The sequence below is a fragment of the Aulonocara sp. 'chitande type north' Nkhata Bay genome, linkage group LG19, assembly GCF_057382095.1.
Source record: "Aulonocara sp. 'chitande type north' Nkhata Bay isolate Kocher_YH1m ecotype deep benthic linkage group LG19, A_spYH_male_GT1.1, whole genome shotgun sequence".
Lineage (NCBI taxonomy): Eukaryota > Metazoa > Chordata > Actinopteri > Cichliformes > Cichlidae > Aulonocara > Aulonocara sp. 'chitande type north' Nkhata Bay.
In genome coordinates, this window is record NC_141362.1 from 28338489 (window position 1) to 28364921 (window position 26433).

Sequence of the window (26433 nt, forward strand, 5' to 3'; positions counted from 1 at the left end):
GGCAACGCAGCAGGAAGGATAAACAGCCATTACATCAATTACACCAGGAACCTTGGCCGCACACCGAGCACCTCTCTCTTTTTGTCTCTGTGTGTCTCCTTCTGTCCTCTGGCCTCTGCACCGCCTGCCAACACCACGCCTGTACTGAACCCCTCCTCCTCCCTCCTTCAGGGAGGAGGCTGAAGAGAGATAGCAGTGAAGGTTTCTCAGCCAGAATATCTCACACGAAGCCAATGTTTTCTGGTCAAAGAGCAGTGAACTGGCAGCTTTTTCATTTTGTTTGATTAATATGTAGAAATCAAACGTGAATATTAAGTACTTTCCTAAACAGCGTGGGTTTTGGGGAAATTATTGAAACAAAAAAAAAACCCTGCCTGCTTTCATATTGTGTCCAAAGCTTCTTCAATGTGCTATTGCAGCCTTTTTGATTTGGGTATTACAGGCTGGTGCAAGCAGTGAACACTCCCTGCTTAAAGTAGAATTTGGACTAATGACACTTTGGAGTTTTTTTATTTGATTTTTCTTTTTATTAACAATCTGTTTTGAACTACCACGGCTCTTCCTCGTCTTCTTAACTTACAAACCTAAAGTTAGGAAATCAACCACTGATGTGTGTTTGTAAATCCCACCAAAATATTACATGTAATACTTTTTTTTTTTACAAACTTGACTTGAATAGCTGTTACCCTGCGGTTTAAGGCATTCTTGCTGCCAAGTTTGGCCTGGTCTTGAGCCAGGCTGCTTTGAGACATCTTCTTGTCCGTGTCTTCATGCCATCCTAGAGAAAGGGATGAAGAGGAAGAGTCAAAGTGTCAACAGAGACGATCAAGCATCACCAAGTATTAGATGTAAAACAGTTTATGAAACTATGAGTTTATAAAATGCCTCAAAGCTCTGTGTAAACCTACTTGTATATATTAAAGTGACCATATTATGCCCAGTTACAAGTTTATAACTTTAATTTGTGGGTCAACTAGAAGGGTGGGTCATGGTTTTCCCTTTACTATACAGGACCACTTTTTATTATCTCACTGAAACGTATCATTTCAGCTGCTGCCTCTTTAAGACCCCACTTACAAAAATTCCAATCTACTCTAGATGGGTCAGCTTGCCTGGAGCGTTGGCTAATTAGCGTAGTTCTATGAGGAGGAGCTGCCTTCTTAGAGCTAAATGGTAAATGCCCTGCATTTGTATAGCGCTTTACTAGTCCCTAAGGACCCCAAAGCGCTTTACACATCCAGTCATCCACCCATTCACACACACATTCACACACTGGTGATGGCAGCTACATTGTAGCCACAGCCACCCTGGGGCGCACTGACAGAGGCGAGGCTGCCGGACACTGGCGCCACCGGGCCCTCTGACCACCACCAGCTAGTGGCTAGTGGCTAACAAAATCCTGGGGTGTAGCCAAGAATATGATCCAGAACAAAAAAAGTCTTGCAGAAGTTGCTACCTTACATAAAGCATAACCTTGGTGCAGAGATGATCATGAGCAAAGGAACAACCCGTTAAAGACATTTGCAAATCTAGATTGCTTTCTTTAAAATAACAGGATCAAGAACAGTGCCCGTCGGTATATTTTTCTACAAATGTACTATGAGGGAATTGCTAACAAAAAAGCATTCACATCTACAAAAGCTTACAAATTTTGATGCCTCAGTGTGACAATTCCAATATACTATTGCTCTGGCTTGTGAAATTAGCCCCACAATGTGCTAACATTGTTATGGGGACACTGCCAAAAGTAATCAATTGGTTATTGGGTTCCTCACATGGGGGAAGTGCACATTGTTTTTGCTCTTGCAACCAGTAACAGAAGACTTAGTGTGTTTGCACTTGGTGAGACATTTTAGAGTTAGCATGGCTTCAACAAGTAAGTAAAAATGGTGTGTCAAACTAGCTGCTGAGTGGAAATGTTTGTTTTATTGTGACATAGATGTGGGGGAAGTAACACTTGACCTACAAATGAGGTGCTTTAAACTGTTCAGTAGCAGCACTCTATTGTGGGAGAGATTAACTCCCTTTGTAGTAAACTTTGGGTGTAACTTTGCAGACTTTTTCACACACAAAAAGCTATATAACACACTAAAAGACGACAGTAAAGAAAAAAATAAAGCACTTTAAAAGGAAGACGTGTAGCCTTTGTCGTCTACCTTCACCAGACAGTGGCTCCCCGTTGGTGGGTGCTGCCATGCTCATCTTTTTAGCTGTGTTAAATCCTCTGCTGTTGAGGAACACGGGCAAGTGGACAATGTTTCTCATGTAGTCGTGTCCATTGATGTTTGAGTCTCTTAGCACACTGTTGAGGTTTTGGTTGATAGCTTTGATGATAATATGGGGGTCACTGGCAAAAATGGAGATAAAAGGGCCTTTAGAAAAGAGGACCCTTACCTGGAAAGAAAAAGAAACACCATAAGAAAGTTTTTCAGTATCTTTCAGTTGCATTAAATATATGTTTACAATCTAATCACTCCATGACGTGACACCTCGAGGTAGTCAGTCAGCTGTAGTACTTAAACATAATGACTCCTGTGAGAGCTGACTGTCCACAGCACATGGTGCTGGGGAATTCCACTCGACTAACTAAGAGACATTGTCCAAGTGTCACAGGACATCAATTTGTGCTAGATGCAGTGCTGGTTTGTTAACCCGTAGCCAACAACCCTAAGGCTCGCCTGCAGGACGATGAACCTCCTGTCCAAAAGCAGCTGTCAGCAGAATCAAGTGAAAACGTTTTCACATGATGTCTGCATCTTTAATGCACATGATCTGATAGCAAAAGTACACAGACTGAGAGAAAAAAAATTACATTTAGTTAATTGACAAATGTGTTGTTTGAGTCTCTCTCAAAAGAAAAAGGTTATGGAGTGACTGGGACATGCTTGCAGAGATGAGAAGATTGCATTAGCACACAGGAGGCTGCCGTCTTCCCTGGGATTACTTCACCAAATAATAACATTTGGCTAAAGGAAATTATATTAGAGCAGCTGGGAAAAAGAATCTAAACTTGGAGGCAAGCTGAGGCAGCTGGGAACACCAAGGTGGCTGCAGTGCAACAGAGATGTGTGGTCTCTGTGTGCACAGGTGAAAGACCCACTTTGTGTTTAAACCACATGGCAGATGCTCTAAAACACTCTGGCTCATAGTTATAAATTTTCTTGAGCGGCAGATGTCAAAAAAATCTAATTATTCCATTATCTTGTTTTCAGTCAAGAGGAAGCTGCTCTAATTGTTAATCTGCCTGTACTGACGCACATGAAAACACGCACCGTGTCCAGCATCTGCAGCACTTTGTCCTGCTCGCAAGCATCTAGCCCATCAATGATAACCGCCATGCGTGTCTGGTTCTGGGTAAAGCCATCGATAGTTTTGGCCATTTTTGACATCAGCTCCACTTCATGTTTCAGAACCTGTGAGACATAAAAAACCCCAAAACAAATCAAAGCCAATTCATTTTCTATGAACTAAAGGAAATCAATTGAATTAGAAAGCACAACTTCATAATTTCATAAGCAAACTGAATGCCCCACTGTCATGGCAACAGGATGTCAGAGGATTTCCATTTTCTCTTGATTATGTACAATTACTAAATTACCTTCATAAACCCTTCACTCTTGAGTCTATGCAAGTTGTTGGCAGCACTGTGCAGGCGTTTCCTCTGGGAGTTGAGGACAGAGTCAGCCACCTGCCACCAGGTCTTACAGTTGAGCAGCAGGGCCAGGCCAACCATGCTAGCCATCGCAATCAGCACTGCATTTACTGTCAGATTCCTAGGGTCCACCTGAGGAACCAAAAGATAAAAAGTAGGACTGAAACTCTGACACATACTGGGTAGGCTCTCTTCTTGTAAGGCTATTTCAGACCAGGATAAACAAAATACACCTACACAGTATTTTTTTCAGAGAACTAAAAACACCTACCTTAAAAATAGACAACAGTGCCACACCAGTGATCAAGCACCCTAGCATCAATGCAAAGAGTACAAATGAGGGAACACAACATGTTTTCTTCCATTTTTGACCTAAGGGGTTCACAGAAAGGAGACAGTAATATTACACAGATGCACAGAGGGCACAACACACCTTCACATGCTAAAAATACATCAAGAAGGATATAAAGACTTTTTAAGTTGAATAAAACAATGAATTAAAAAAATTCCTGCTACATCTGCAGCTACCGGTGTTTATACTGGGCTTACTGGGAGTTCTGGTCCGGAATCTACTCTGGAGCCTGCTCCTTCTTTCTATTCATTTACTTTCACCATTAACTTGCAAGTTTGTTTTGTTTATCATTTGTTGTTTGCTGTTGAAGCAGGTTAAAACCACTCCTGCATGACCAAACCAAATGTAGCTAACTAAGAGGGAGACAGATGTCGGGAGATTGTTTGCACAGCTTTCTTCAAAGGTCTATTTACTGCGACACAGGTATCTCTTGGTCTCTCGAGCGCTTTCTTTCATTTGTATTTCCGTCATATTTTTTGCCCACAATGACTCACCATCACAATTTGTGCAGTGGTTCACCAAGAAAAGTCCACAATGCTTATAAGACTCCCACAGAATTCCCATCATTAGAATTTTACACAAGTTCTGATTAATAAAAATACATAATTTATATTATTTATCCTTTGCTGAACTGCAGCACGTTTAAAAAAAAACAGCATTTAGTTATATAGTGTATTATTTGTAAATGTAATATTCTTTATTGTCTCAGTAAACTTTTTCTTTACGAGTCCTGACATGACTCATAAAAAAAGCCAGTAACATCACCTTGGATCTCATCACTCTTGAAAACCCTAAACAGCCGGGTGGCTAAGAAGCCAAACTCCCTCTCGCAGGCATCTGACAGCGTTGCAATCATTTCAGCCATTGACGTCTCTCCTCCAACACTGGACAGGCGATTATAATCAGTAAACAAGAACCTGCATAAAGAGCGAGAGAATGCAGATCAGTATTTAGTTTAATATCATCACTACAGCAGACATATACAGAGTTAGTCGACTGTGCTAACAAATGCATTGCATTTTACAACTTACAACAAGAAAATTGTGATGGTGTATTTTATGTGTTGACTACAATAAATCGAGTGGATGTAGTTCTGTGTCTGTGCATCATTGTCACCTGACAGGAAGGGCGCGGGTGGTCTGCTCAGGGAGTTCACGAGGGTTGACAAACATCAGTTTGAGCAGCAGCTCCAGGTAACCGACATGACGAGCGAGCCGGGTGCTGATGACCCATGCCCAGTTCCAGCTTTCCCTCTCACGCCGGCTTCCGAAGTACACCAATACTAAATGCAAAGACATATCACAGTCAACAAAGAAAAAAATAACATTGTCCACCTTACTCCATTTAACCAATATCTGTGATTACTTTATCTTCTTAAACCTCAAAAGGTTTGGCTTCTGAAATTCAGTAAGATTTTTACCAGGACCAAGCCTCAGTGACAAAAAAAAAATGTGACAGGCAAAATTTTTCAAATGCTGTCAAGTATGGTGTAACCAGGATGATGATGGAGTAGGATTGGTTGTGCTTCTTGTTAAGATTTTACGAATTTAAGACACATTAAAGCATTCACCAAACATGCAAAAAATGCCCTGCTTCAAGACCAGGAGGAGACTTAAAACTCTGGGAGGCTCACAAACAGCATGCAGGATAAAAATCTACTAAATCAAATACATGCTGTGGCGCCCCCTTGTGAATATGAAAACAGCCGAAAGACGTTTCTTCACGCTTTAGTAAATTATGATTCAAACGAAGGCTGATCTGTAAGCACTGAGCTGGATCTTTAAAGCATCCATTTTTCTCTTTATTTTGTTCTTAATTGTTATTTTTCACTCATTGTTCCTATTTTTTATTTTTTTTGCTTTAGTCAATATTTCTATACTGTCTGCAGTGGTTGCTTGACTATGTTTCTACTAGTAATTGTCTCTGTATTAGGATAATAGAAGACCCCAAAAGCCTAACCAGGGACAAGATCTGCAAATTAAGTTTGGCTAGAAGTCCTAGCGTAGCAATGTTTACACGTAATGTCCACTAAACGGAATTAAAATTTAATAGTAGCTAAGCTGGTAATTTTTTTAAAAGGGGTTCATTACAACACTGTCACTGACTCATTATTAAAAGGCTTTGATTTACAGTTTAGATTAAATGTTTTTGCACAGCATAAAAACACGCCACACTGAAACAGGGGTCAAAATATTTTCCAGTTAAAGAATTCTGCTTGACATTCTCTTTGGACAGCAGGCTGACCTTTTATTCTCATCTCACTGCAGAGTGATTCAAATCAAAGCAGAGTTTTCCCACAATCATTCAGTACCCAGTATTCAAGCCGGTCTGTCTCCTCACCGAAAAAGATGTAGAGCAGGGCGAGGAGGCTGAGCGAGACCGCGATCGCCAGTTTGGGATTAACAGTAAAGCCCAGAACGACGGCCACTGAGCCGCAGAGCAGCAGGGTGAGGAAGACTACCAGCCATGAGAACTGGAACAATGGCTCTATCTGCTGGCCTGCAAATGTCTTCATCTCATCTGTTGAACAAGAGAAGAACGGAGAGGCGAAAACAAAAAAGAAATTTAAAAAACAATAAAAAGTACTTTCCACATCCCAGTACCACTTTATTCTCATCCAGGAGAATACATACCCTCCAGTTTCTTAAGAAGGAAAGACTTGCCACTGCCCCACTGAGCATACAGGCCAACGCAGATAGGCGGCTGCATCGTGGGCTCACTAAGGATGTCTGCTAAAGCGCTGCTATACAGGTCATAACCCAACATGTCTCCATCAGACTCAGTGGGGGACAGGTGCTCTGAGAGAAAGTTAGGAGGAAAAAATATTCAGAGAAAATAAACAGCTTCTTTTCTCAAATTCTGAACGTAAATTCTCCTTTTTTAGTTTGCAATGTGAAATGTGTCGTACTCGCTCCAAATATCTGCGTCAGGATGCTTTTCTGGTGGGTGCAATCGATGTTGTACGGTGTTTCTCCAGCTTTGTTGGGACGGTACAACAGGCGGCCATCTTTCGGGTTCCTCAGCAGCAGCTCGGCCAACTTTCGGCTACGCCCTCGAATGGCGATGTGGAGAGGCGTGTCTCCTTTCTGAGAGAAGAAAACACAGAGCTCAGTTAATGACTGTTCACTCCAAGCTGAGAACACAATCTAAAAACAGAAGCAAGACCAAGCGTGCTTTAAACAGTACCTTGTCCACTGAAGACACCTTGGCTCCTTTATCCAGTAGCAGTTCCACGATCTCTATGCTCCTCATTTTCGTTGCTTTGATAAGCGGCGTCTCTCCCTCCTAAAACCCAAACAAACACAATCACTCAATTAACTTTACAATGATTTCCCTTCAGAACCACATCACCTTCGTATGCAGCAGACTATTTATTACATTACACACTGTTAAATTTCACAGCTTGGCTAAATCAATATGGGACTAATAATGTACAAAGCACAAAATAATCTATGCCTGAGGTTATTTGTTATCAGAGAGATGCAGCATGAACTCAGAGCAAGGGTCAGGCAACATATAAAAAGATTGAGGGGTAAAGTTGTGAAATAAAGTATTATACAGTCTTGAGAAACCCCTCATTTCTTAATATTTGCTTGGAAAGTCTGAAATAGGTGTAGCGATTTTTCGAGTCATGTCCAAACATATATGGATACAGAGTATATAAAGTATAGAAGAGTTTGCGTAATTCTAACAAGCATAAAATATTTGGTGTGACCACCATTATTCTTCAAAACAGCCTGAACTCTCTTGTGTAAGCTTACTTTTAATTTCTTTAGGTAGTATTCAGCTGTAGCTCTCCAGGCGTCTTAAAGGTCATTTAAAGCTCTTCTTTGGATGTTGGCTGCCTTGTTATTTTGTTCTCTGTTAAGATGATCCCACACTGCTTTAACAATGTTGAGGTTCGGGCTCTGGGCAGGCCAAATGCATTTCTCTGTTCCTTGCTGGATTTGTTCCCATTTGTTAGGAGATTACTTTACTGTTCACCTCATGCTCCACTTGTTCAGTTTCTTTGTTTCTTTGTTTACTTATTTTTATTTTGCACACCTGAGATATGCTAAGTTTTTCAGCTCTCTGGAATCACCTACAATTTTATGTTTGTGTAAACTGTGTTATTGTTGAGATTTTATACAGATAAAACTAAAATAAAAAACAGAACAAGTATTTTGTTTTTTGCAGTAGGCTTATTGTAAGAAAATGCCTGAAGATACAATTTAAAATTGGGTCTTTGCTAAACTGCCTCATGTGTAGACATAACACTGTGTAGACAATGTGTTATGTGTAGACACAACACCGGTTCATCCTTGACTTAGGTGTCTTTTTTTGACCGGTTTCTTGAATGACTCATAGGTCAGTGTTAAGTGGCTTAAACAAAAACAATGCCTCTGAAAATGCTGTGGTACAATGACTGGACTGAAAATGAGTGAGAAAGCAGCCAGTGTACAAAGACAGACTCTGAAAAACCTTTAGAAAGCCTGGAAAACATTTTTGAAAATGAAAGAATTCCTCTGGAAGCAAAATATAAAGATATCACAGTGACTTTTGCACAGTATTGTATAAATCTAAGGTTTATTTTTATTTATTGTTATCCTCACCATTTGTTTAGTGAAATCCAGTTATAAAAGTGTTGCTATTTAGAAAACGCTCTGTAAAAGTGAAGGTTACAGCCTTCCAGATAATAATTTGTCCTCTCTGAACTTTGTGTGGAAACATATTTGCTGTTGTTGTCTCTGAATAATGGCCAAAATAAAAAAGAACAATGAATCAACACCACACATTTAAAAATAAATAAATAAATACAATTATATATAAATACCAATACCATGTTTTAAAATTTGATTTTCTGGAGGTTTTAAATTGCAACATAATCAAGAAATCAAATTAAAGAAGTTCAAAGGTCAAGAAAGATACCTTGGTGGCGCTCTCGGTGTCAGGGTTGCACTGCAGAATGTCTCTCACCATGGTAGCATTACCTTTCTCCACTGCCCAGTAGAGGGCAGTCTTTCCATCCTGATGAAAAATAAAAGCTTTTTTTGTACTAACAACAACAAATTGCATTAACAAAATCCCAAATAAAATAAAATATATATGGTTTAATATGCATAGCTGGGAATGCAGCATATTATGCTGTACTGTGCATATTTTTATGCACATTAAGGTAGGTCTATGCAACAACAACAAGAAATATCTGTAATTCTAACCCATGGGGAAAAGTTCACTTTACTGAGAAACAATAGGGATAAGTAAACAGTACTGATCAGTAGGGTGACATTTTACACCGAGCACATGAGAGGGCAGAAGGAGAGGAGCTTCTACCTGGCCCCTGGCGTCAATATCAGCATATTTGTTCAACAGAGCTCGCACTATCTCCACATGACCTCCTCTAACTGCTCCTATCAGCATTGTTTCCCCACTCTGCAAGAGAGAAACCAGAGAAAACCAAACAGAGAAAAGTGAGTTGTATTTTATTTCCATTGTATTTCATATCAGCCACTGCTGCTGCTACTGTCAAACATCTCACCCTGTCTGGAACATTGACGTAGGTTCCGGCGTCAAGCAGGTCCTGCACAATTTCTGTGTGTCCCTCCTTGGCAGCGATGGTAAGGGCTGTGTTGTGGTCTTTGTCTGTCTTGTTAACGTTTGGGTTCCTCTTCAGCAGCTCTTTGACGACCTCTGTGTAGCCGCCTTTCACGGCTACGATCAGAGCCGTCATTGAGTTCTGTGAAGCCAAGGAAAGAGGCATATTTAGACATCATTCGAACCCCTTTTTGCTATTCATTCCTATTATCAAACAAAAAATGTGCAGTTATCAGTAAAGATCATCCTTTCCCGCATGCCTGTTTATTTCAGGAGCTTTAAGAGACAATACACCCTTCTGTCAATGAACAATCTAGCTTAAAGAGCCTAATAACCCGGGTTTTGCAAACTCCACAGTCTCTTAGTCACTGCCTTTTAAACTGCTCTGTAACATTAGCTATGACAGTTCCATCCGATTACTGATGCAGCACGTAAAAAAAGCGCATCATTCACTTTGTATTAGCATAGATGCAACATGACTTGAAGCAGCACAGATGCACTACATTGCAGAAATCATTTGGGGGGGGGGGGGGTTAAGATTGTGTTTTGTTCGTGTGGAAATAAAATAAATAATGCTGCTACTCAAACATTCCAGACACAAAATAATTAAGAACACTATTTTTATTAATAATAAAAGTGACTTTGCTGAAACCTTTAGTGGCATCATCACAACTAATGCCAAATGAAGTTCTTGAGTACTTACATCTGTGTGGAGTAGTCCTTGAAATAAATGACAGCACTGTCTTGTTTATAGTTATGTGAACTACAGCTGAGGTGCTGCCTAATGTACAGCTTGACTCGTAATCAAAATAATTTACACAGAAAGGAAAACACTCCCTTTGACACAGTGTGTCCATTTTTATATGAAACGATTAGCATCACTGCTGAATGCTACTGACAGTCTACTTACTGCTCCTTCCTGGTCTACATCAGCTCCATTGGCCAAGAGGTGCATCACACAGTCATAGTGGCCCTTCCGGGCTGCCCAGATCAAAGGAGTGGTGCCATACTACAAATAAAAAATGACAGAGTGCAAGAGATGATTCAATCAACAACCTAGAGATTGATTAATCATGAAGGAAGGGCAACAAATAAGAGGCCCAGGACAGAGGAAAGGCACTTGGGGAATAAGAATGTTCTTTTAGACCGAGTCCTAACCACAAAGCACATCTTATGTGGGATTTAAAGCAAGTAAATAATGAGCATCTGTCAGTATGTAGTTACCTTGTCTGAGCAATTGACCTTGGCTCCGTGCTCCAGCAGGAGACGGACAATCTCTGCGTGGCCTCGACCTGCCGCCCAGATAATGGGGTAGACGCTGTACTGTTGGGGCAGAGGACAGCCGTGTAGTCATGCTGACAGTAACTAATGATCAGTGTTAAGCCCGCGGTCATACAAATGCTTCAAGCTGTAAAAGCAGATGATGGGGAGAGGCAAAGCACTGCGGTGCTTACCCCTTTTTTATCTTTAATTCTCAAATTTACTGACTTTTACCACTTATTTAAAATGAGACATTTCTCTCTATTTCCCTGCATTTACACAGAGTTTAAAATCATAACAAACAAACCAAATAATGTCTTTATTCAGATTATCAGATCACAGATGCCCAAAGATTTCAGAAGACACAGATAACATACAAATAACAATGCTGTGTTGAGTTTTTATACCTGTCCAGTGATGTTAGGGTTGGATCCTTTTTCCAAAAGCAGCTGGGCCACATCTGTACGACCTTTATAGGCTGCCCACATGAGAGCAGTCCAGCCTCCCTAAGTAGAAAACACAGATAATCTAGTTCAGCTAGTGAGGAGTTTAAGTGTACACGATCAGAAAACAGCAACACACACAACACATGTAATATTCAGTTTATTTTATTATAATAAAGAGGAAGACAAACAACAGTACTGACCTTACAGGCTAGTACAGATCTAGACAGATTTTGTGGTTGGAAAATGTGCTATTTAAAGATGACGTGACCCAGTAAGTGAAGTATCACACAGTGTCGTTTATTATAATCCCACTGTGATGACTGACTGTGATCTCTCCTACGCAGCTTAGACACACCATGAACGCCAATGAGTCAGCCCACCTCCTGACTCATTGCCATGGAGTTGCAGAGGCCAAGGATTTATAATGTACATGTCTGGTACATAATACGAAAGCAAATGTATCCTTTGATACACGGTGATACATAAAGACTGTTAGTTTTCACTATCCTTACTGTGTTTTTTAACATTTCTCCCAGGATTTCAGCCCAGTTAGGAACAACATGTAGATCATATTTCCTAAGCATTGCTTTTAATCTTATTAATACAGAAAAAAGCTTCTATAGTTTGGTTACTGTCGAGTCTTTGCCTCTGACGAAGTAACTAAATCATATCACTGCCCATGCAAAGACAACCAGAGCCCAGTAAATGGGATTACTACTAGAAAGGAGCCATCAGACAGAAAGTAATTTAATTTTAGGTCGATTTCCAAGCTAATGCATTACTCTGTTCAACCAGCAGTGGAACTGTCACATCAAACAGAAAGCATTAATAAATATAAAAGGAATATATACCATTTCAGTAAATTCATAAGACTGATTTGAGGTCTTTTTCTTTTCTGTTGTTAAGCTATCTAGCCTTTTTTTTTTTATATTATCGTAAATTAAGTCATTTTGGTTGTGCTTGGAGCTTGTTCCAGCTCAGCAATATACCCCAAATACATTTAAGACTTTATTTGGTAACACTGATTGAAAGTAAGGGGAGTTAGTGAGGAGCTAAAGCAAAACAAAAGGCTATTGGCCAATACGTAACAGGTGTTGGATCACGTTTCACCCACAAGGCTAGCTAGATGTTGGGAGCCCAGTTTTCTAGCCAAATTTCATTTTTGCTCCTTTGTATTTGTAGTACAGTAAACACAAACTTTACATATTTTAAATGAGGAAAAATTTCACACCGTCTACATTCTCACCATGTCTCTGTGCTCAAGGTTAGCATTGTTCTCCAGCAAGTCCCTCACCACCTCGATGTGTCCCTCCTTAGCTGCCGAGATCAGCGCCGTCCAGCAGTCCTGTACACAGACACTACCTGTTACTTTGAGAACTCCCATTCTCTAAATCCAGTTGACAGAGCATCTGTCAGAGCAATAAATGGGACGCTCGAGGATGGTTAGAAAAAAAAAAAGAAAACCGCACCTACCAGCTGGTCGTACCAGGTGCTCATGGGAACGCGGTGTCGCATCGAGAGACAAAGGTGTCACAGAGCACGAGTGTGAGACACGGACAGGACTACGAAATGGAAAACTTCCTCTCTTCTTTGACTTTGAGTGCGCCATGTGTAATAATAGGTTACATTACGTGAGATGTTAATAAGTGGTGTGAGAGCAATGCATGCGTGCGTCGAAGTAGGAGGCTGCATGCGTGCGTGCGTGAGTGTGTGCTGGGATCTGAAGTCGCAGGGTGTTGGCTAGTGAGTGGATCCTGTCATTTACTCAAATGAGCGAAGGTAAAAGTATGTAATAAGCTGTCATTATGGCTCATGACGGATCATAACAGCTGAGGGCTAAGCCCGAATGTGGTGAGTTCAGCAAGATGGAACATCAAGGCCACTAGTTATGTCTTCTTTGTAAAGTGGATGATGTGGTTTAAATGACCGCACTGTTTTTCACCTGTCCCTCCATTCTGCGTACATTGCGTTTACTCATGTTTGGGGCTGTGCTCTTTATTAAGAGATGACACGTGCGTGTGCATTTGAGAACTTACAATATCGTCCAAGTTAACGTTGGCTCCTCTCTTAATGAGCTCCTGCACTATTTCCAGACTGCCCTGCTCTGCTGCCACCATGAGGGGAGTCTGTCCATTCTGAAACAAGGAGACGCAGAGTACAGGTGGTTGATTATCCAATACAAATGAAATAAGACGTCACTGGAACAAAATGACAGATAGGTCCAACGATTTTATGACTTCATGTACAGTAACACAACTGATTACTGTCCCATACAAGTCTACACGCTGCTTGATATTTTCCACATTAAGGGAGAGGTCTGGAATTGTCTCAATTTTTCTTTGTCAACAAATTCATGTAAAGCCTAAAATTACAAAATCTGCTCTACTCGGGTACCAGACTGTCTGTCGCTGCACAATTTTATTTCTTTAATCTTTTAACAACCTGCTATGTGCTCTATTTTATTTTGGTAAATGCTCCTATATGTAACTCGGGACTCATTTGCAGGAAATTTAGCACTTTGTGGTAATTACAGCAACAGCAAGAGGGTGTCTATACAAGCACTGTGCATAAACTACAGCACCTATATAGACAAACATGGAAACAAACAGCAATGTGCAACAATCAGATTTTGGCTACATGAAAATACTTATTAGTAGTAGGATCGGTTCAGTTTTGGAGTTCTGGTCTTTTTGTAGGATTTCTTGACAAAATATCATCTCACTGGCATTATCCTTTAAGATTGTATATGTTGCAAATACAGGAATCAGGCTACTTACAGCTGCTACAATCGTACAGTGTACAGTACACATAGTGTGGAGATACTGCATTACCTTTTAATGGCCTCGGATGTTTATATTCCCTTCTAAGCTCTATCCCTCTGTGTCTTTCAGGGTATACTGCAATAACGTCCTATGAGTACTAAGTGCACATAATAAACAATTTCTTTACTGATGTAAAACAGTAGCTGACCTTTTAGTTGCAGCGACAAGAGATATCTAAAATGTTATCTAAAATAATTAAGAACGCAAAAGATAATAAAATAATAATGTTTTATGAGTACTATATCTTCATCCATCCATTCATTTTCTTAGCTACTAGCTGGAGCCAATCCAAGCTGATTTTGGGTGAGAGATAGGAAACAGCCTGGAGAGGTCACCAGTCCTTCATAAGGCAAGCACAAACAACCATTCATATTCTCACCTAAAGCCAAGAATCACCAATTAACCTAACAAGTATGTTTTTGAACAGGAAGAGGACACAAACTCCACACAGAAGGATTTCAGTTTTCCTACATAACACCAACTAAAGTTATTTTAAAGAGCCTTTAATTACTGCTTATTCTTCCCTGAACTTTTAGAGCCAACATTAAGGCTGCTGTGATGTGGCTTACATCACTCCTGCTGTCCACATCCGTGAACATGTCCAAATGCGCTTTGATGGCAGCCAGGTTCTCCTCGTCCACATAGCTGAACAGACTCTGGACAGCCAGAGAGGTCATCTTTAGGGACGTGCTGGTATCCATGGTTGACAGCTAACCAGCTATACACCCCTGCAGAATGAGAGCAAAAGCAGCATTCACAATGAGCTAAAGAGCACAACAATAGCTTTGTGGCCTGTGCAGCTAAATATACAGCACTTCTAAGAGACAAACAAGAAGTTAAAATCGTGACCGGGAAGAGGTGTGGCGTGCCTTTGAAGTGATGCAGTGGAATAAATCACCACTGTCCAAACCCCAACTTGCATGCATACATACAAGCAATAACAATACAGCAGAAACTAGATGGTGTACACATTAAAGTATAATATTTAAGAAACACACATATAAAAAGTTCGACATGTTGCAATATCCACTCTAATGCAACTATATTATTGATCACAAATTATCAGGACAATTTTTTTTGAGCGTGCATTTCAGAGGTCATTACAAATCTTTTAATATCATGTTAAAGTATCATTATAACCATACTTACAATCTATTAAACAAGCTTATTACACAGGGATGAGCAGGGGCTGTTAGTTCTCTTCAGTTTCGTTCAGTCTGTCTGCTGAGGCTGAAAACACTGACTGAAATTTGTCCACTCAGTATAATGAAGGCTGAGCAATCACAAAGCTCTGCTCAAGATAGTTAACCAAGCCATCAAATACCAATGAAGACAAACAATAGTCTTTAAACTTTGACTCTCTGATGTAATAAAGGCTAGGACAATCGGTGCACTCGACTGTTTGCTCCAATTATATCAGAGCCAGCCTTTTCTACCCTCCTCCACTTCCTGAAATTGGACATTGCGGAACTTTTGTACACAAGAAAAAAGCAGAGTTCTCCCTAAAAGTACTTTAGCACCGATAGGAAAAAAGCAGTAAGACGCAGTGACTATATGACAAATCAATGCACATAACCCACTGGAGCGAGATTATCTATAATTGGAGTGAACCATTCTCAAGAATTATCCTAAACCCAGAGACAAGCATGTTTCTAAATTTACTGAGTCATTTTAAGCCTTTTTACCTTAACTGGACGGCCAAGGTTTGTTTTTTTCTTTGACACTTTAACTACTGGGTATTGACTTACTCTATATTTAGAAAAGATATTCCCAGTTTAAGATAAAATGGCACAAAACTCCCATAAATGTACTGTATAATATATCTGGACAAGAAAAAGCCCCTAAAATATGTTTTTTTTTGAAAGGGGTTTTTACAGGAATTAGGGATTCAGCCAATCGATAAAAGCACTCATTAATCATTCATCAAGTTGGGCTCTTTCCTAATGGTCAGACCTACTTCCTGCCACAGTAACAAAGAATTAATCAGCTCCATTCATTGCTTGTAAGTTGCCCTGGCAATGGGCTTTATATACGGCTCAATATTTCACCATAATCCTTCAGACAAGCAGCTCAAGCTCAGGTCAATAAACACTCAAATGTCACATGCCTCTTGGGCTGTCAGTACAAAGGCCTGGCAGTTTACTCAAATGCAGAGTAACCAATCAATGCAAATATTTAACCTTTTTTTTCTGAATTCTTTATATTTTCAGTCAGGGATCACCTGGTAACCATTTGCCCATATTAGACAGTGCCAGGAAGAGGTGAGAAAAAAATCCTTTGTTTACAGTCAAAGCAATTGGAGCCTGTTGACACACCCTCCCCAGCTTCTTGCCTCTCAGCATAATGGGTGGACAAATACACCCAAGAACCAATCAGTAAACATTAAGTGCTCTCTCCCTGTTCAGCAGTGATCAGAGTGGAGCTCAATCGCATCTTTTTCACAAAACACATGCACACTAAAGCTCAGAGACAATAAACCAGTAAAAAAGAAAGAAAGAAAAAACATCAAAAATAAGCTGCTGGAGAAAGAAGGGAAAATAAGACCTACAATCTCCAGAAAACATTACTACAAAAGAAACTCTTACCTTCGTGAAGGGTAAAACTGGCAGTGGTTCTCTGCTCAGCTGCACACAGTTTCAACAAGCACTGCCAGGCTCAGGCTCAGCATCCCCCCCTTTTTACAAACAGCTGAATATTAGATGAGGGGGCTGGCCTACGCCCATCCTCACCCAACACAATAGAGGCACACGACCAGATATTCATTCATTACATGCAATGGCTTGGCACCGACTGATAAAGATAAAAGGCCAATTAGGATGTTTGGACTCATCTGTATGACTTAATTTTACAGATAATGCAATAAAGTAGCATGGGAGCTGTCACTTTAGTATCACTATAATCACAGTGTTTACAATGACTCAGGTGCTGATCAATTAAAATTAAATATTAAACTAACCCTTTGAATCACCCAACAATATAGTAGAAAACCAAACAATTTACTGTTATTAATGAAAATGAACACAGTTCTTGTGAAAGTGAATTAGTGCTATAAAAATGATCTACACACAGGATTCTGGATACAAAAATAAAGAAAAACAAAGGATTACCAAATAAATCAGTCGATCACTGCAAGTTATTTTCTAACCCATTCTTAAATGTGACAATTTATCAAATAAATTGTGTTGCTGCCCTGACAAAACAAGAAACTGGCTTTAGAAGTTCGGTTTTCTGGCATTTTAATGTCCAAAAGTCAAATCGACCAAGAAAATAATAAATTCTAATCAGTAATGAAAACACTTGTTACTTGCAACCCAATTCTCTTTGTTTCCAGCTGGAAAACTGACATAAACATGACATTTATAGTGTTTATATAAAAACACAGAGCACTAGCTAACATCACAAACCATCAAATAAAACTCCACGTCAGCTGTTTGGTTATCTGAACGCATTCAAATGTTAGAAGGGAACTAAGCAACACTGGATAGGGTCTCTAAATTTAACCTGTCAGCTTTTTATGACCAGTCATGTGGGTATGAAACTGCTGAGGATTCAGTTCCCTTATGCATACTAGGGTCTGCTAATGTCATATGGATAAGCAAAAACTGTCTCATGTTTTTGATACACACAGAGTCTTAAACTGCTTGGCTGTGGGCTTTGCAACGTGCACAAAGTTCATGGACACAAAAAACTGACAGGCAAAACACCGTATCAACATCGTGCCATTTAAACGATGTTGATACGGTGTATAATATAAAGTCACCAAGTCTATGGTGCGTTCACTGCTCTGACCCCCATGACTCTTAAAAAAAGAACATCTGTATGACGCGCATATAATCAGATGGCTTTAAATGTGACGAGGCGAAGAAAGGTTTAGAAATAGTGTGGCTCGGTTATTCCGGTGTCTTGACAAAGGTCTTTTGCAAACACGATATTGCAAACACAGCAGCGACTTCCCGTTCACTATCACTAGGAAGCAACTTGAAAACACAAGCTAGCCAAACCTGGAAACGGGCTAACAGGCTAGCGTTAGCTTTCCAACAGGTCCCTACATTTTTATTTATTTTTTTTATCTCCTCTAAAAAGCTGGAGAAAAGTACACCAACAATTTTTTAAAGTAGTCTTACCTACGCTGGGTTGCTCTGTATTTTAATTCCGGTCCAGATAATCCAGTCACAAAGTCTTCGTTTTTTAAGCCATAATATCTTTGCTTCTATTTGACAGAGGAGCCTCGACCTGCTACAGTAAGACTCCACCTCCTCGCACCCAAGAGTACAGCAGGGTAACATGTGGCAAGAAAACTAACAGGGGGAAAAAAGCGGGGAGGTGGGATTTGTTTTTACTGTACGACATTAATTTTACAGTTTTAACAGTAACTTTATAGGTTCTGAGTTTAAAAACACAACAAAATATTTTTCTGAATTCAACAAGTAGTTAAAATAAGCTTTAAGCACAAAGCTTACATGCTGTGCGTTGCTTTTAGGCAATTCTGTTGATATAAAGCAAAATATTTAGCTTTTTCTTTGGTCGCCTATTAAAGTATAATATAAATGCTGAACCTGAGTAAAGCATCTGGATACTCCCCCCAATTTGTACTCAATTCCCATTATGATGTGCATGGAGCAGTAGATGGATAATCTAATGATGATGGCAATTTTGTTACACTACAAAGCAGAAAATAAGGCCAATTCCTTTTGTTTGCCCCATTTTTTTGACTTTGGGTGGATGAAGGATATATCCACACAAGTCAAGTATTGTTTAAAAAAAAAAAAAAAAAAGAGACAAAAATCAATAAAAGATAAAAACCCAATTGATAAATATGTTTTAATATATTTTAATGATTCTACTCGTGTTTCTCTTTAACATGCAAGAATCTTAACCTCCTAAGACCTGAACTCTTCCACGACATGCTTTTTTAATTTCTCTTTGATATTTGGTCACATTGGGGCCCAATGAATGTAAAAACAAAGAATTACCAGATTTTATTTATTTTTGTTTTTAAGAAAAAACTAATTTTGATAGAACAGTAGCAGTATAATGTCCTCGTAAGTGGATATTAGACCCTTGTAGAGCAAAATTGTGTATTTTGGTCTAAATAACCCATGATGTAATGTCCACATATGTGGACGGCAGGTCCTAGGAGGTTAATGTTATATGCACATGTGATATATGCAGCTAAAGCCCTTTTGTACTAGTGTTTGCATTCATTTAAAAACAAATTACTTCGTTTTTTTTTAACAGGACAAAAACAAATCATTTATGACATAATGGCAGTGTTAGTGTTTAAAAATAAGTTCTCTTTATTCCCCCACATAAATCAGAATTGTAATGTACTGTTATACAAATCTTTCAATAAATTTCCTTCTGACACAAAAATAACCAATATGTTCCACAGGCACGCACACGCACACACGCAGGCCCACTTATACACAAAAGAAAAAAAAACCCAAAATGCGCCATTTATGATTTGGCACTTTGGACATATGGAGCAGTTTGCATTGATCTGCTGGTTTGGGTGGCCATGCAGTGCAATAATCGCTATGTTTTTGAACAATGACATCCCTTTCCCCTTGGGTGGGCCGCTCTCACCTACACAGGGCCCAGGCTACAAATATAGTGAAGTCGAGTTCACATCAACGGGTCACATGAATACTGGTACACACACACAAAGTTATGGCAGGAAAATGCGAGTGTTATCTTAGTCTTAAAAACCAAAAAAAAAAAGAAAGAAAAATCCCCAACTCATCTCTGCTGCTTTGTTACTACTTTACAGGAAACAAATGCATCAGTTTAACTTAAATTATTGAGAATGATTTTTGGAAAAAGAAAAAAAAAAAAGGAAGCATAATTTCAAAGTGATGTTGTGGGCTTTGAAATCCCAAGATTATATCTTGCTCTTACAGGTACATTTATGTGTCACTATTATTCAAAGAGCAGCGAGGTGCCTTGTAAAAGGTCCTCTCTGCACCATGTTTTCATTAACTACATCATTCATTAATCCGATCTAATGATTTCAGAAAAATATCACAGCAGTCGCTGTTATAAGGTCCAACTGAGGGACTCTAGAAGGCTAATAAGGCGAGCCACGGACCAAAACAACATGAGGAAACAGGAACACCATACAGCAAATGCTGAAACATCCCCTAGGCTAACATTAAGTGCACACAATATGAAATAAGACCATTTACCACAACAGCTGACTTATGTGTTTGAAATTTGTACAATACTATAAAGTCACGTACATATATAACTGTAACTGGTTTCTTTATGTGCTTTTATGCACTGTGCATGGACCATTTGACACTTTATTTCTAAGTCAGTGCGGTGATCTGATTAGATTTCTGTTGCGTTTGTAGGACTTAAGACAATTACTGCACAAATAACTCAAGAAGGATGTAAATTCTGTAGGAATTCTGTTAATTAAAATCATTTTGGAGACTTGTTTTAACAACTGAACACAGAGGAAACCTGTCATGAGACAAATATCAGCAGAAATTTAAAAATAATAATAATTCTGAACCCCAAGTCAACAAGCCTTAAAAGGTATTCTAAGTTACCATAGGGTAAACAAACTCCCTTTGAAACACACATTTATCAGATGAGTCTTCTTTGCCCAACAAAAAAAAAAAAAAAAAAAAAAAAAAAGCAGCAGATATGAAAAATATAAAAAGATATCCAGTTATTAAATCTTTTAGACTGGAGAGGAATGAGATCTGAATTCCACTTTGAGATTCTCTCTTTCAGGCATAGTCAAGTCATCCCACAAAAAACAAAAGAGCATTCAGAATGGATTTCAATTAGTGTCATCTCAAACATCTAAGTACAAAACACACACGATGTGAATTCTTCTGGAATAGAGATTTAAAAAAAAAAAAAAAAAAAGACATAGAAATCAAACAATATGTTGAGGATCCTAAGGCCTGTTTGAAATTGGCAGCTGATGATAAAGGTTATGTTTCTTTTACATGTACACGGTTTTCTGTTGCCACCTAACAGAGGCTTGTACCCAGACAATGACAAAAACCCTCCACATACTGCGCTTTAAATCTGTTTACCTTACATGAAACCACACTGGTGTAACTGCATTTAGGTTCCTGCAGCGTGCCATTCAAACTGTTATTTCACCTTCAAAGTACATAGAGGGTTTAAGGCAGCTTGGAGGTGTTCGTTTTCACTAATGTATTGTAAAGTAACCACTACCGCTCATTAGTTTACACCTTGGCCATTTCTTCACCTTGGTCTTGTATCCATGTCAGAAGTGTGATTGCTGTCAGCCTTGCTACTGGAAGTTTTTGCCAGGATGTAGACTTGTGTTTTCTGTCTGATAGGAGATATTTGGTTCTTTGTCAGGTAAACGGACTCAACACACTCCAGGTCTCAGTAGTTTATAGTTCGTCTCAGTGTTTCTGCTGCTGAAGGGGCGGCGCGTCACCGTCCCGACCCTCATGTGGTCTTTTCTTTCTGGTTGCAGTTGTTGTCTGTGCTGTTGTGATCTGTCTGGTTGTCCTTCTGGAGGTCGTCCTGCTGCTCTTTGGCCTGCCGGCGTTTCGACTTGACAGGTAGGGCCAGGACCACCAGCAGACATAGAAGATGTAACCCAAAGTACCAAGTCCTGCGAAAACATCAATGAGAGAGAATGTTGTTAACAAGACAACAGTAAACTGCATACTGCACATGTTTGACAACATGACTTTGTAGTAAACAAACAAACAAACAAACAAACAAGCCAGTTTAGCTTGCCTGCAGTCAGACCTTTCATCAACAGAAAACATCTGGCGCATCACAGACATAAAATACAAAAATTAAGACCCGGGACTGAAAAATGAGACAATCTTCTCCCAAAAGTCCAGCCCGGCTCTCCTCAGTTCCAGGATATTCATAGACTGCTACAAGACATGGCTCTACCAATTTTTTTGAGAAATGTTGCTGCCATCAAATTGAAAACAAACTAATATTTTTCTTAAAAATGGTACATTTTCTCAGTTTAAACATTTGATATGTTTTCTGTGGGTGGCTATAGCTCAGGTGGCAGAGCAGGTCAGCCACTAATCAGAAGGTCGGTGGTTCGATCCCAGGCTGCCTCCTGGCTGCATGCCAAATATCCTTGGGCAAGATACTAACCCCATGTTTGCCTACTGGTGGTGGTCAGAGGGCCCGGTGGCGCCAGTGTCCGGCAGCCTCGCCTCTGTCAGTGGCTACAATGTAGCTTGCAATCACCAGTGTGTGTGAATGTGTGTGTGAATGGGTGAATGACTGAATGTAGTGTGAAGCACTTTGGGGTCCTTAGGGACTGAGTAAAGCGCTATACAAATGCAGGCCATTTACCATTCTGTACTCTATTGTGAATAAATTATGGGTTTATGACATTTGCAGCTCAGTAATGTTTCTTAACATTAAGAAACCAAGAAGAAGAAGACGAAGCTGTGAGCAAGGAGGGAGGGGGTGAGTGAGTGATTCGTTCATGCTATGATTCAGCACAGAGGGAGGGGGCGAGTAACTCAAATGTGCTGTTAGCATGCTAGCAGAGCGATGCTACTGTGAACTGAGGAGCTATTGTCTTGATGTGACTCAGGGTTTTTTCTTCCAGTTCAGAGCAGAAATGTTTTTGTTAAGAAACTGGCTGTTGTTTTTTTCCCCCCACACAATTTTAATTATAAGCTAGATATATTTCTACTAATGAAATTAGTTTGCTAATAGCAACAGGGATGAGTCAGTGTGTCAGTTGGGCTTGTGAATCATGAGTCACGAGTCAGTAAAGTGATTCTCGAGTATTGAACGATTCATTCATGATTCGCACATCACTACTACAGTGTCTGTTCTTTACTGCCTTTCTAGCAGCTGTTGTTGATGTTTGGATCGTAATTTCTTTGCAGCGACTGGTCAATGTTAAGGTCACTTGTTTTATTTCCTCCTCATCCTTCAATCATAAAGCTGTCTCGTTAACCATTACCGCCTGACAGGCTAATAAAAACATGTAAATTTCAACACTACGGGCAACGATTTCATTTACATTTTTAATACTACAACAATAATAAAGTTTAAGTTTGCTACAATACCACGGTAATCTCACACAACAGAATTGCTTGCAAAATGAATGTATTTTTTTTAAATAAGAAAGGCTGACATTGTGTCTCCTACTCCACAGTGTATAAGAAGCTCATAGACGTACCTGTAGAACTTGAGTGAGGGTCCTACTGCAAGTAGCACAAATGGCGCCACTGTATAACTAATGGCCACCTGAGTCCATGCCCACGTGATCACATCATAGATGCCCTTGTATGAGTCAGACACCAGGAAGTACGGCCTGATGTTGTGCCTTACCTGAAAGAGAAAGTATTTTTCTTACTGCAAGTTCAACTTGTCAATTTAAACATTTTAGGTAAATGAAGCTGTAAAGTTCGAATTATACTCTACCCACTCTTCCGTACGATAGACTAAAGTTGAGCTAACTGACCTAGTTCCAAAAATCTCCACATGACAGCAGGGATTACTGTCGGCTTCCACTCATTATCTGCCCATCTTTCTTTTGCGCCGTCTCTTTCTGTCCCTCGTAGATCTTAGGAGGAATCTATCTCTGAAACAGCTTTGTGTGGCAAAGGCCAGAAGTTGGCATAACTAGGTCAATGCTCTGCTTGTCTTCCTTCAGATAAAGAAGGATACAGTCGCTGCAGAAACTCACAACTCACTGCCCCGCACACAAAATTGACCGTTTCTGCATTTTATCTCTTTTATCCAGAGATTTAATGCATTCCTAGTGTACTATCAGTCCACTGTCTCTGCATAAATCTCCTCCTGTCTCCTCTTTTGACATAACTGGAATGAAGATGTCTGGCTTTGCTGAGATTAGTGGTAATGGCCTCACGCTCAAAATGAGGTTCAAGTGGCACACTACTTCATTATTATCCACTTGCAATCCATTAAGTGATTTTGTTGTGTGTTCGTTGGTCTGTTAAGTAGCTGTGGTAAATCTATAGAGGTCTTAAAGTCTAGTATGGCGGTGGCAAACAAATCAATTTTTGTAGCAAAATTTTAATGCAAGTTTTTTGAAAGTAAGTAATATGCAAATTCAGAAGCTTTTCATCAATTGAACAGTGTGCACTGCGTGTACTCACTGCACGTGCAGCCATGGTCATGCCGATGCCAGTAAGGAAGGTCAGATAGTAGCCAGGGTACACCCCGTGCCACATGGCTGACAGCAGGAAGGTGGCAGCAGTGGGGTTAATGGGACAGCGCTCGTAGCACACCCTGAGAAGAAAACATAACGCGTACATCTAGCGCTCAGTCCAAAAAAGTGGAGACCAATGAATCAAAATCTCATAAATGGGCAAAACTGTCTAATTTAAGTTCACTGCATCAAATACAAATGCTTCAGATTATAGGTTCTGTAAAATGTCTCCACATAAATGATGCAGGTATCAAGCAAACATTTTTGCTTATGTGTCAAGGACAATATACATGCACAACTTGTTCTCTTGCAGACTAAGAAAGCTACAGCATTATAACAGAAATGCTCTTACCTCTTAAGCCAAAGAGCTGTTTGAATGTTCCAATTGTCTAGGAACAACTTGAAACTGGTGGCGAACTGAAAACGAATACAGAAAAAAATATTCTTTCAGGCTTTACATAAAAAGTAGCTTTATCTGGATACAAAATAATAAAATGAGAACAAAGATCCAGACCTCAATGTCCAGAATTCTGAGATTTGATATCAGATCCCACTGTGGGGAGCCATCTTTGTTGTATCCGTTGAAGCCGAATCCGGCAGCATTGTTGATAGCATCAGCTGCGGGACAGAGGTACATGGGCTTCAGAGTAGAGCGACTACAGTAAAGAATGACAAGAGCTTCCCTCCCTGCAGTTTGTAAAGTAGTGACGGAAACAAATGGAGCCTTGGATGCGTTTGTCTAAAATTAAGCGCGACACCACTAGATCTTCACCACTAGATGGCACTGTTACCTCAAAAAATATCTTGAGGTTGCATTTCACATAGACAAGTTCAATTATAAAACTTAAAGAGGCAGTGGGGTTGAGCAATATGATCTTAGTAACACTTATAGACACACATTTCATCAGACTGTCCAGCTTATCACCAAATTTGAAAATTTGAATGCCAGTAGGCATAAGGTATTTCCTCCCTCTCCTGTCCCAGCTCTTCCTAACATTTTGTGCACGTTACACATGTTATTTAAAGACTGTTTCCTTTCCAGCATAAGGATATACAGTGTTTATGCAAATGTTTAAAATCTGCATAAAATCAGAATATACAGATTTTATTTGTAAACATTCAAATGACAGATTCAAATCTCTGAATAACACATTTATGGGAGGAAATGTGTTATTCACTGATAAGAAAGCCAAGTCAAACTCACCGAGCGTCCAGACAAAGTAGTACTTTGGCCTCAGCGCCAGCATTGCCAAGTAAAGGTAGACAACCTGGAGATGGAAGGGTGTGGAGTTTACAAAGTCGTCGTCTATCGAGCGCTCCACTGGGAGTAGCTTGTAGAGGGACAGATAGACGGCCAGCGAGATAGCACAGGTACACAGCTTGGAGATGACATCATTCTGGACAAAGGTGGGAGACAATAAAAGCAATTAAGCAATCCAATTAAACTCGGTGCACTCTATTATATTCAAAAACGAACGCTGGCAACATGACGAGAGGTGATGTTATTCTACAGAAACCCGGTTAAGCTGATTGGAAGGTAAATCAAGTCCTTGAGAATCCTTTCATGTTTTATATTTAGCAACATCTGTTTTCACTTTGTTCCTTTCTTTTATGAAACACTTAAACACAAACGCTAATCTTGGACTGTCGTTAAATTATTAATGCATTATGCATCAAGAATATATGAAAAACCTTGAGGTTTCGATATTTGCGTCACACATTCCCAGTAATGTCCCAGTTTCTGTCACGCAAATCAAAACCCTGTATATGTATGGCAATATATTATTCTTAGGACTGCTCCACTTTGGGCCTTTTATCGAAATGTGCAATTTTACATCACAGTTATGTGCATTCAAGATTCAAGATAGTACCTTCTGTCAAGTAAAAACTGCAATTTTGTATTGACCGTTAGGCTCATCTGCCTAACCAATCTAAATGGAACTTAACTGTGTCCACTAATGTGCTTTGTACCTTGGGCGAGGGTTCGGTTTGCTTGTACTTTCCATTCTCCTTGCCGTTGGCGTTCTCCTGGTGCCGCGGCTGGTAGCACGTTCCTTCAATGAAGGCCTTGTAGTCGTTGTAGGAGCAGGTTGGCCCTGCCAGGATCCCCATGAAGTTACAGTTGTAGCTCAAGTATTCCAACAAACTGGGCATACGACTTGAGG

General features: G+C 39.8%; 2 protein-coding genes across 8 annotated transcripts in view; both read right to left on the bottom strand.

Moving 5' to 3' along the window:
• kidins220a (kinase D-interacting substrate 220a) overlaps positions 1 to 18394 on the bottom strand; it is a 46207-nt gene extending 27813 nt beyond the window's left edge. For 2 of the 6 annotated variants that reach the window (XM_086273694.1, XM_086273690.1), the window contains exons 1-21: positions 18231 to 18394; positions 14676 to 14834; positions 13321 to 13419; positions 12531 to 12629; positions 11246 to 11344; positions 10803 to 10901; positions 10489 to 10587; positions 9523 to 9720; positions 9318 to 9416; positions 8913 to 9011; positions 7191 to 7289; positions 6913 to 7090; positions 6638 to 6802; positions 6345 to 6524; positions 5121 to 5286; positions 4770 to 4921; positions 3924 to 4024; positions 3599 to 3784; positions 3273 to 3413; positions 2157 to 2394; positions 687 to 778 (exon numbers count right to left, since the gene is read on the bottom strand). In XM_086273694.1, the coding sequence (XP_086129820.1) occupies positions 687 to 778; positions 2157 to 2394; positions 3273 to 3413; positions 3599 to 3784; positions 3924 to 4024; positions 4770 to 4921; positions 5121 to 5286; positions 6345 to 6524; positions 6638 to 6802; positions 6913 to 7090; positions 7191 to 7289; positions 8913 to 9011; positions 9318 to 9416; positions 9523 to 9720; positions 10489 to 10587; positions 10803 to 10901; positions 11246 to 11344; positions 12531 to 12629; positions 13321 to 13419; positions 14676 to 14807 (2721 nt within the window). In that variant the 5' untranslated portion in view covers positions 14808 to 14834; positions 18231 to 18394. Of the gene's footprint in view, positions 1 to 686; positions 779 to 2156; positions 2395 to 3272; positions 3414 to 3598; positions 3785 to 3923; positions 4025 to 4769; positions 4922 to 5120; positions 5287 to 6344; positions 6525 to 6637; positions 6803 to 6912; positions 7091 to 7190; positions 7290 to 8912; positions 9012 to 9317; positions 9417 to 9522; positions 9721 to 10488; positions 10588 to 10802; positions 10902 to 11245; positions 11345 to 12530; positions 12630 to 13320; positions 13420 to 14675; positions 14835 to 16691; positions 16763 to 18230 lie in introns of those variants that run through there. The other 4 variants (XM_086273692.1, XM_086273696.1, XM_086273693.1 and 1 more) reach the window with 4 other exon arrangements.
• Positions 18395 to 18692: 298 nt separating this feature from the next.
• Positions 18693 to 26433, bottom strand: part of mboat2a (membrane bound O-acyltransferase domain containing 2a) — a 46741-nt gene continuing 39000 nt past the window's right edge. For both annotated transcript variants that reach the window (XM_086274597.1, XM_086274596.1), the window contains 7 exons: positions 26240 to 26426; positions 25473 to 25665; positions 24783 to 24886; positions 24621 to 24685; positions 24216 to 24348; positions 23273 to 23424; positions 18693 to 21715 (listed from right to left, as the gene is read on the bottom strand). In XM_086274597.1, coding sequence (XP_086130723.1) covers positions 21547 to 21715; positions 23273 to 23424; positions 24216 to 24348; positions 24621 to 24685; positions 24783 to 24886; positions 25473 to 25665; positions 26240 to 26426 — 1003 coding nt within the window. In that variant the 3' untranslated portion in view covers positions 18693 to 21546. The remainder of the gene's footprint in view (positions 21716 to 23272; positions 23425 to 24215; positions 24349 to 24620; positions 24686 to 24782; positions 24887 to 25472; positions 25666 to 26239; positions 26427 to 26433) is intronic.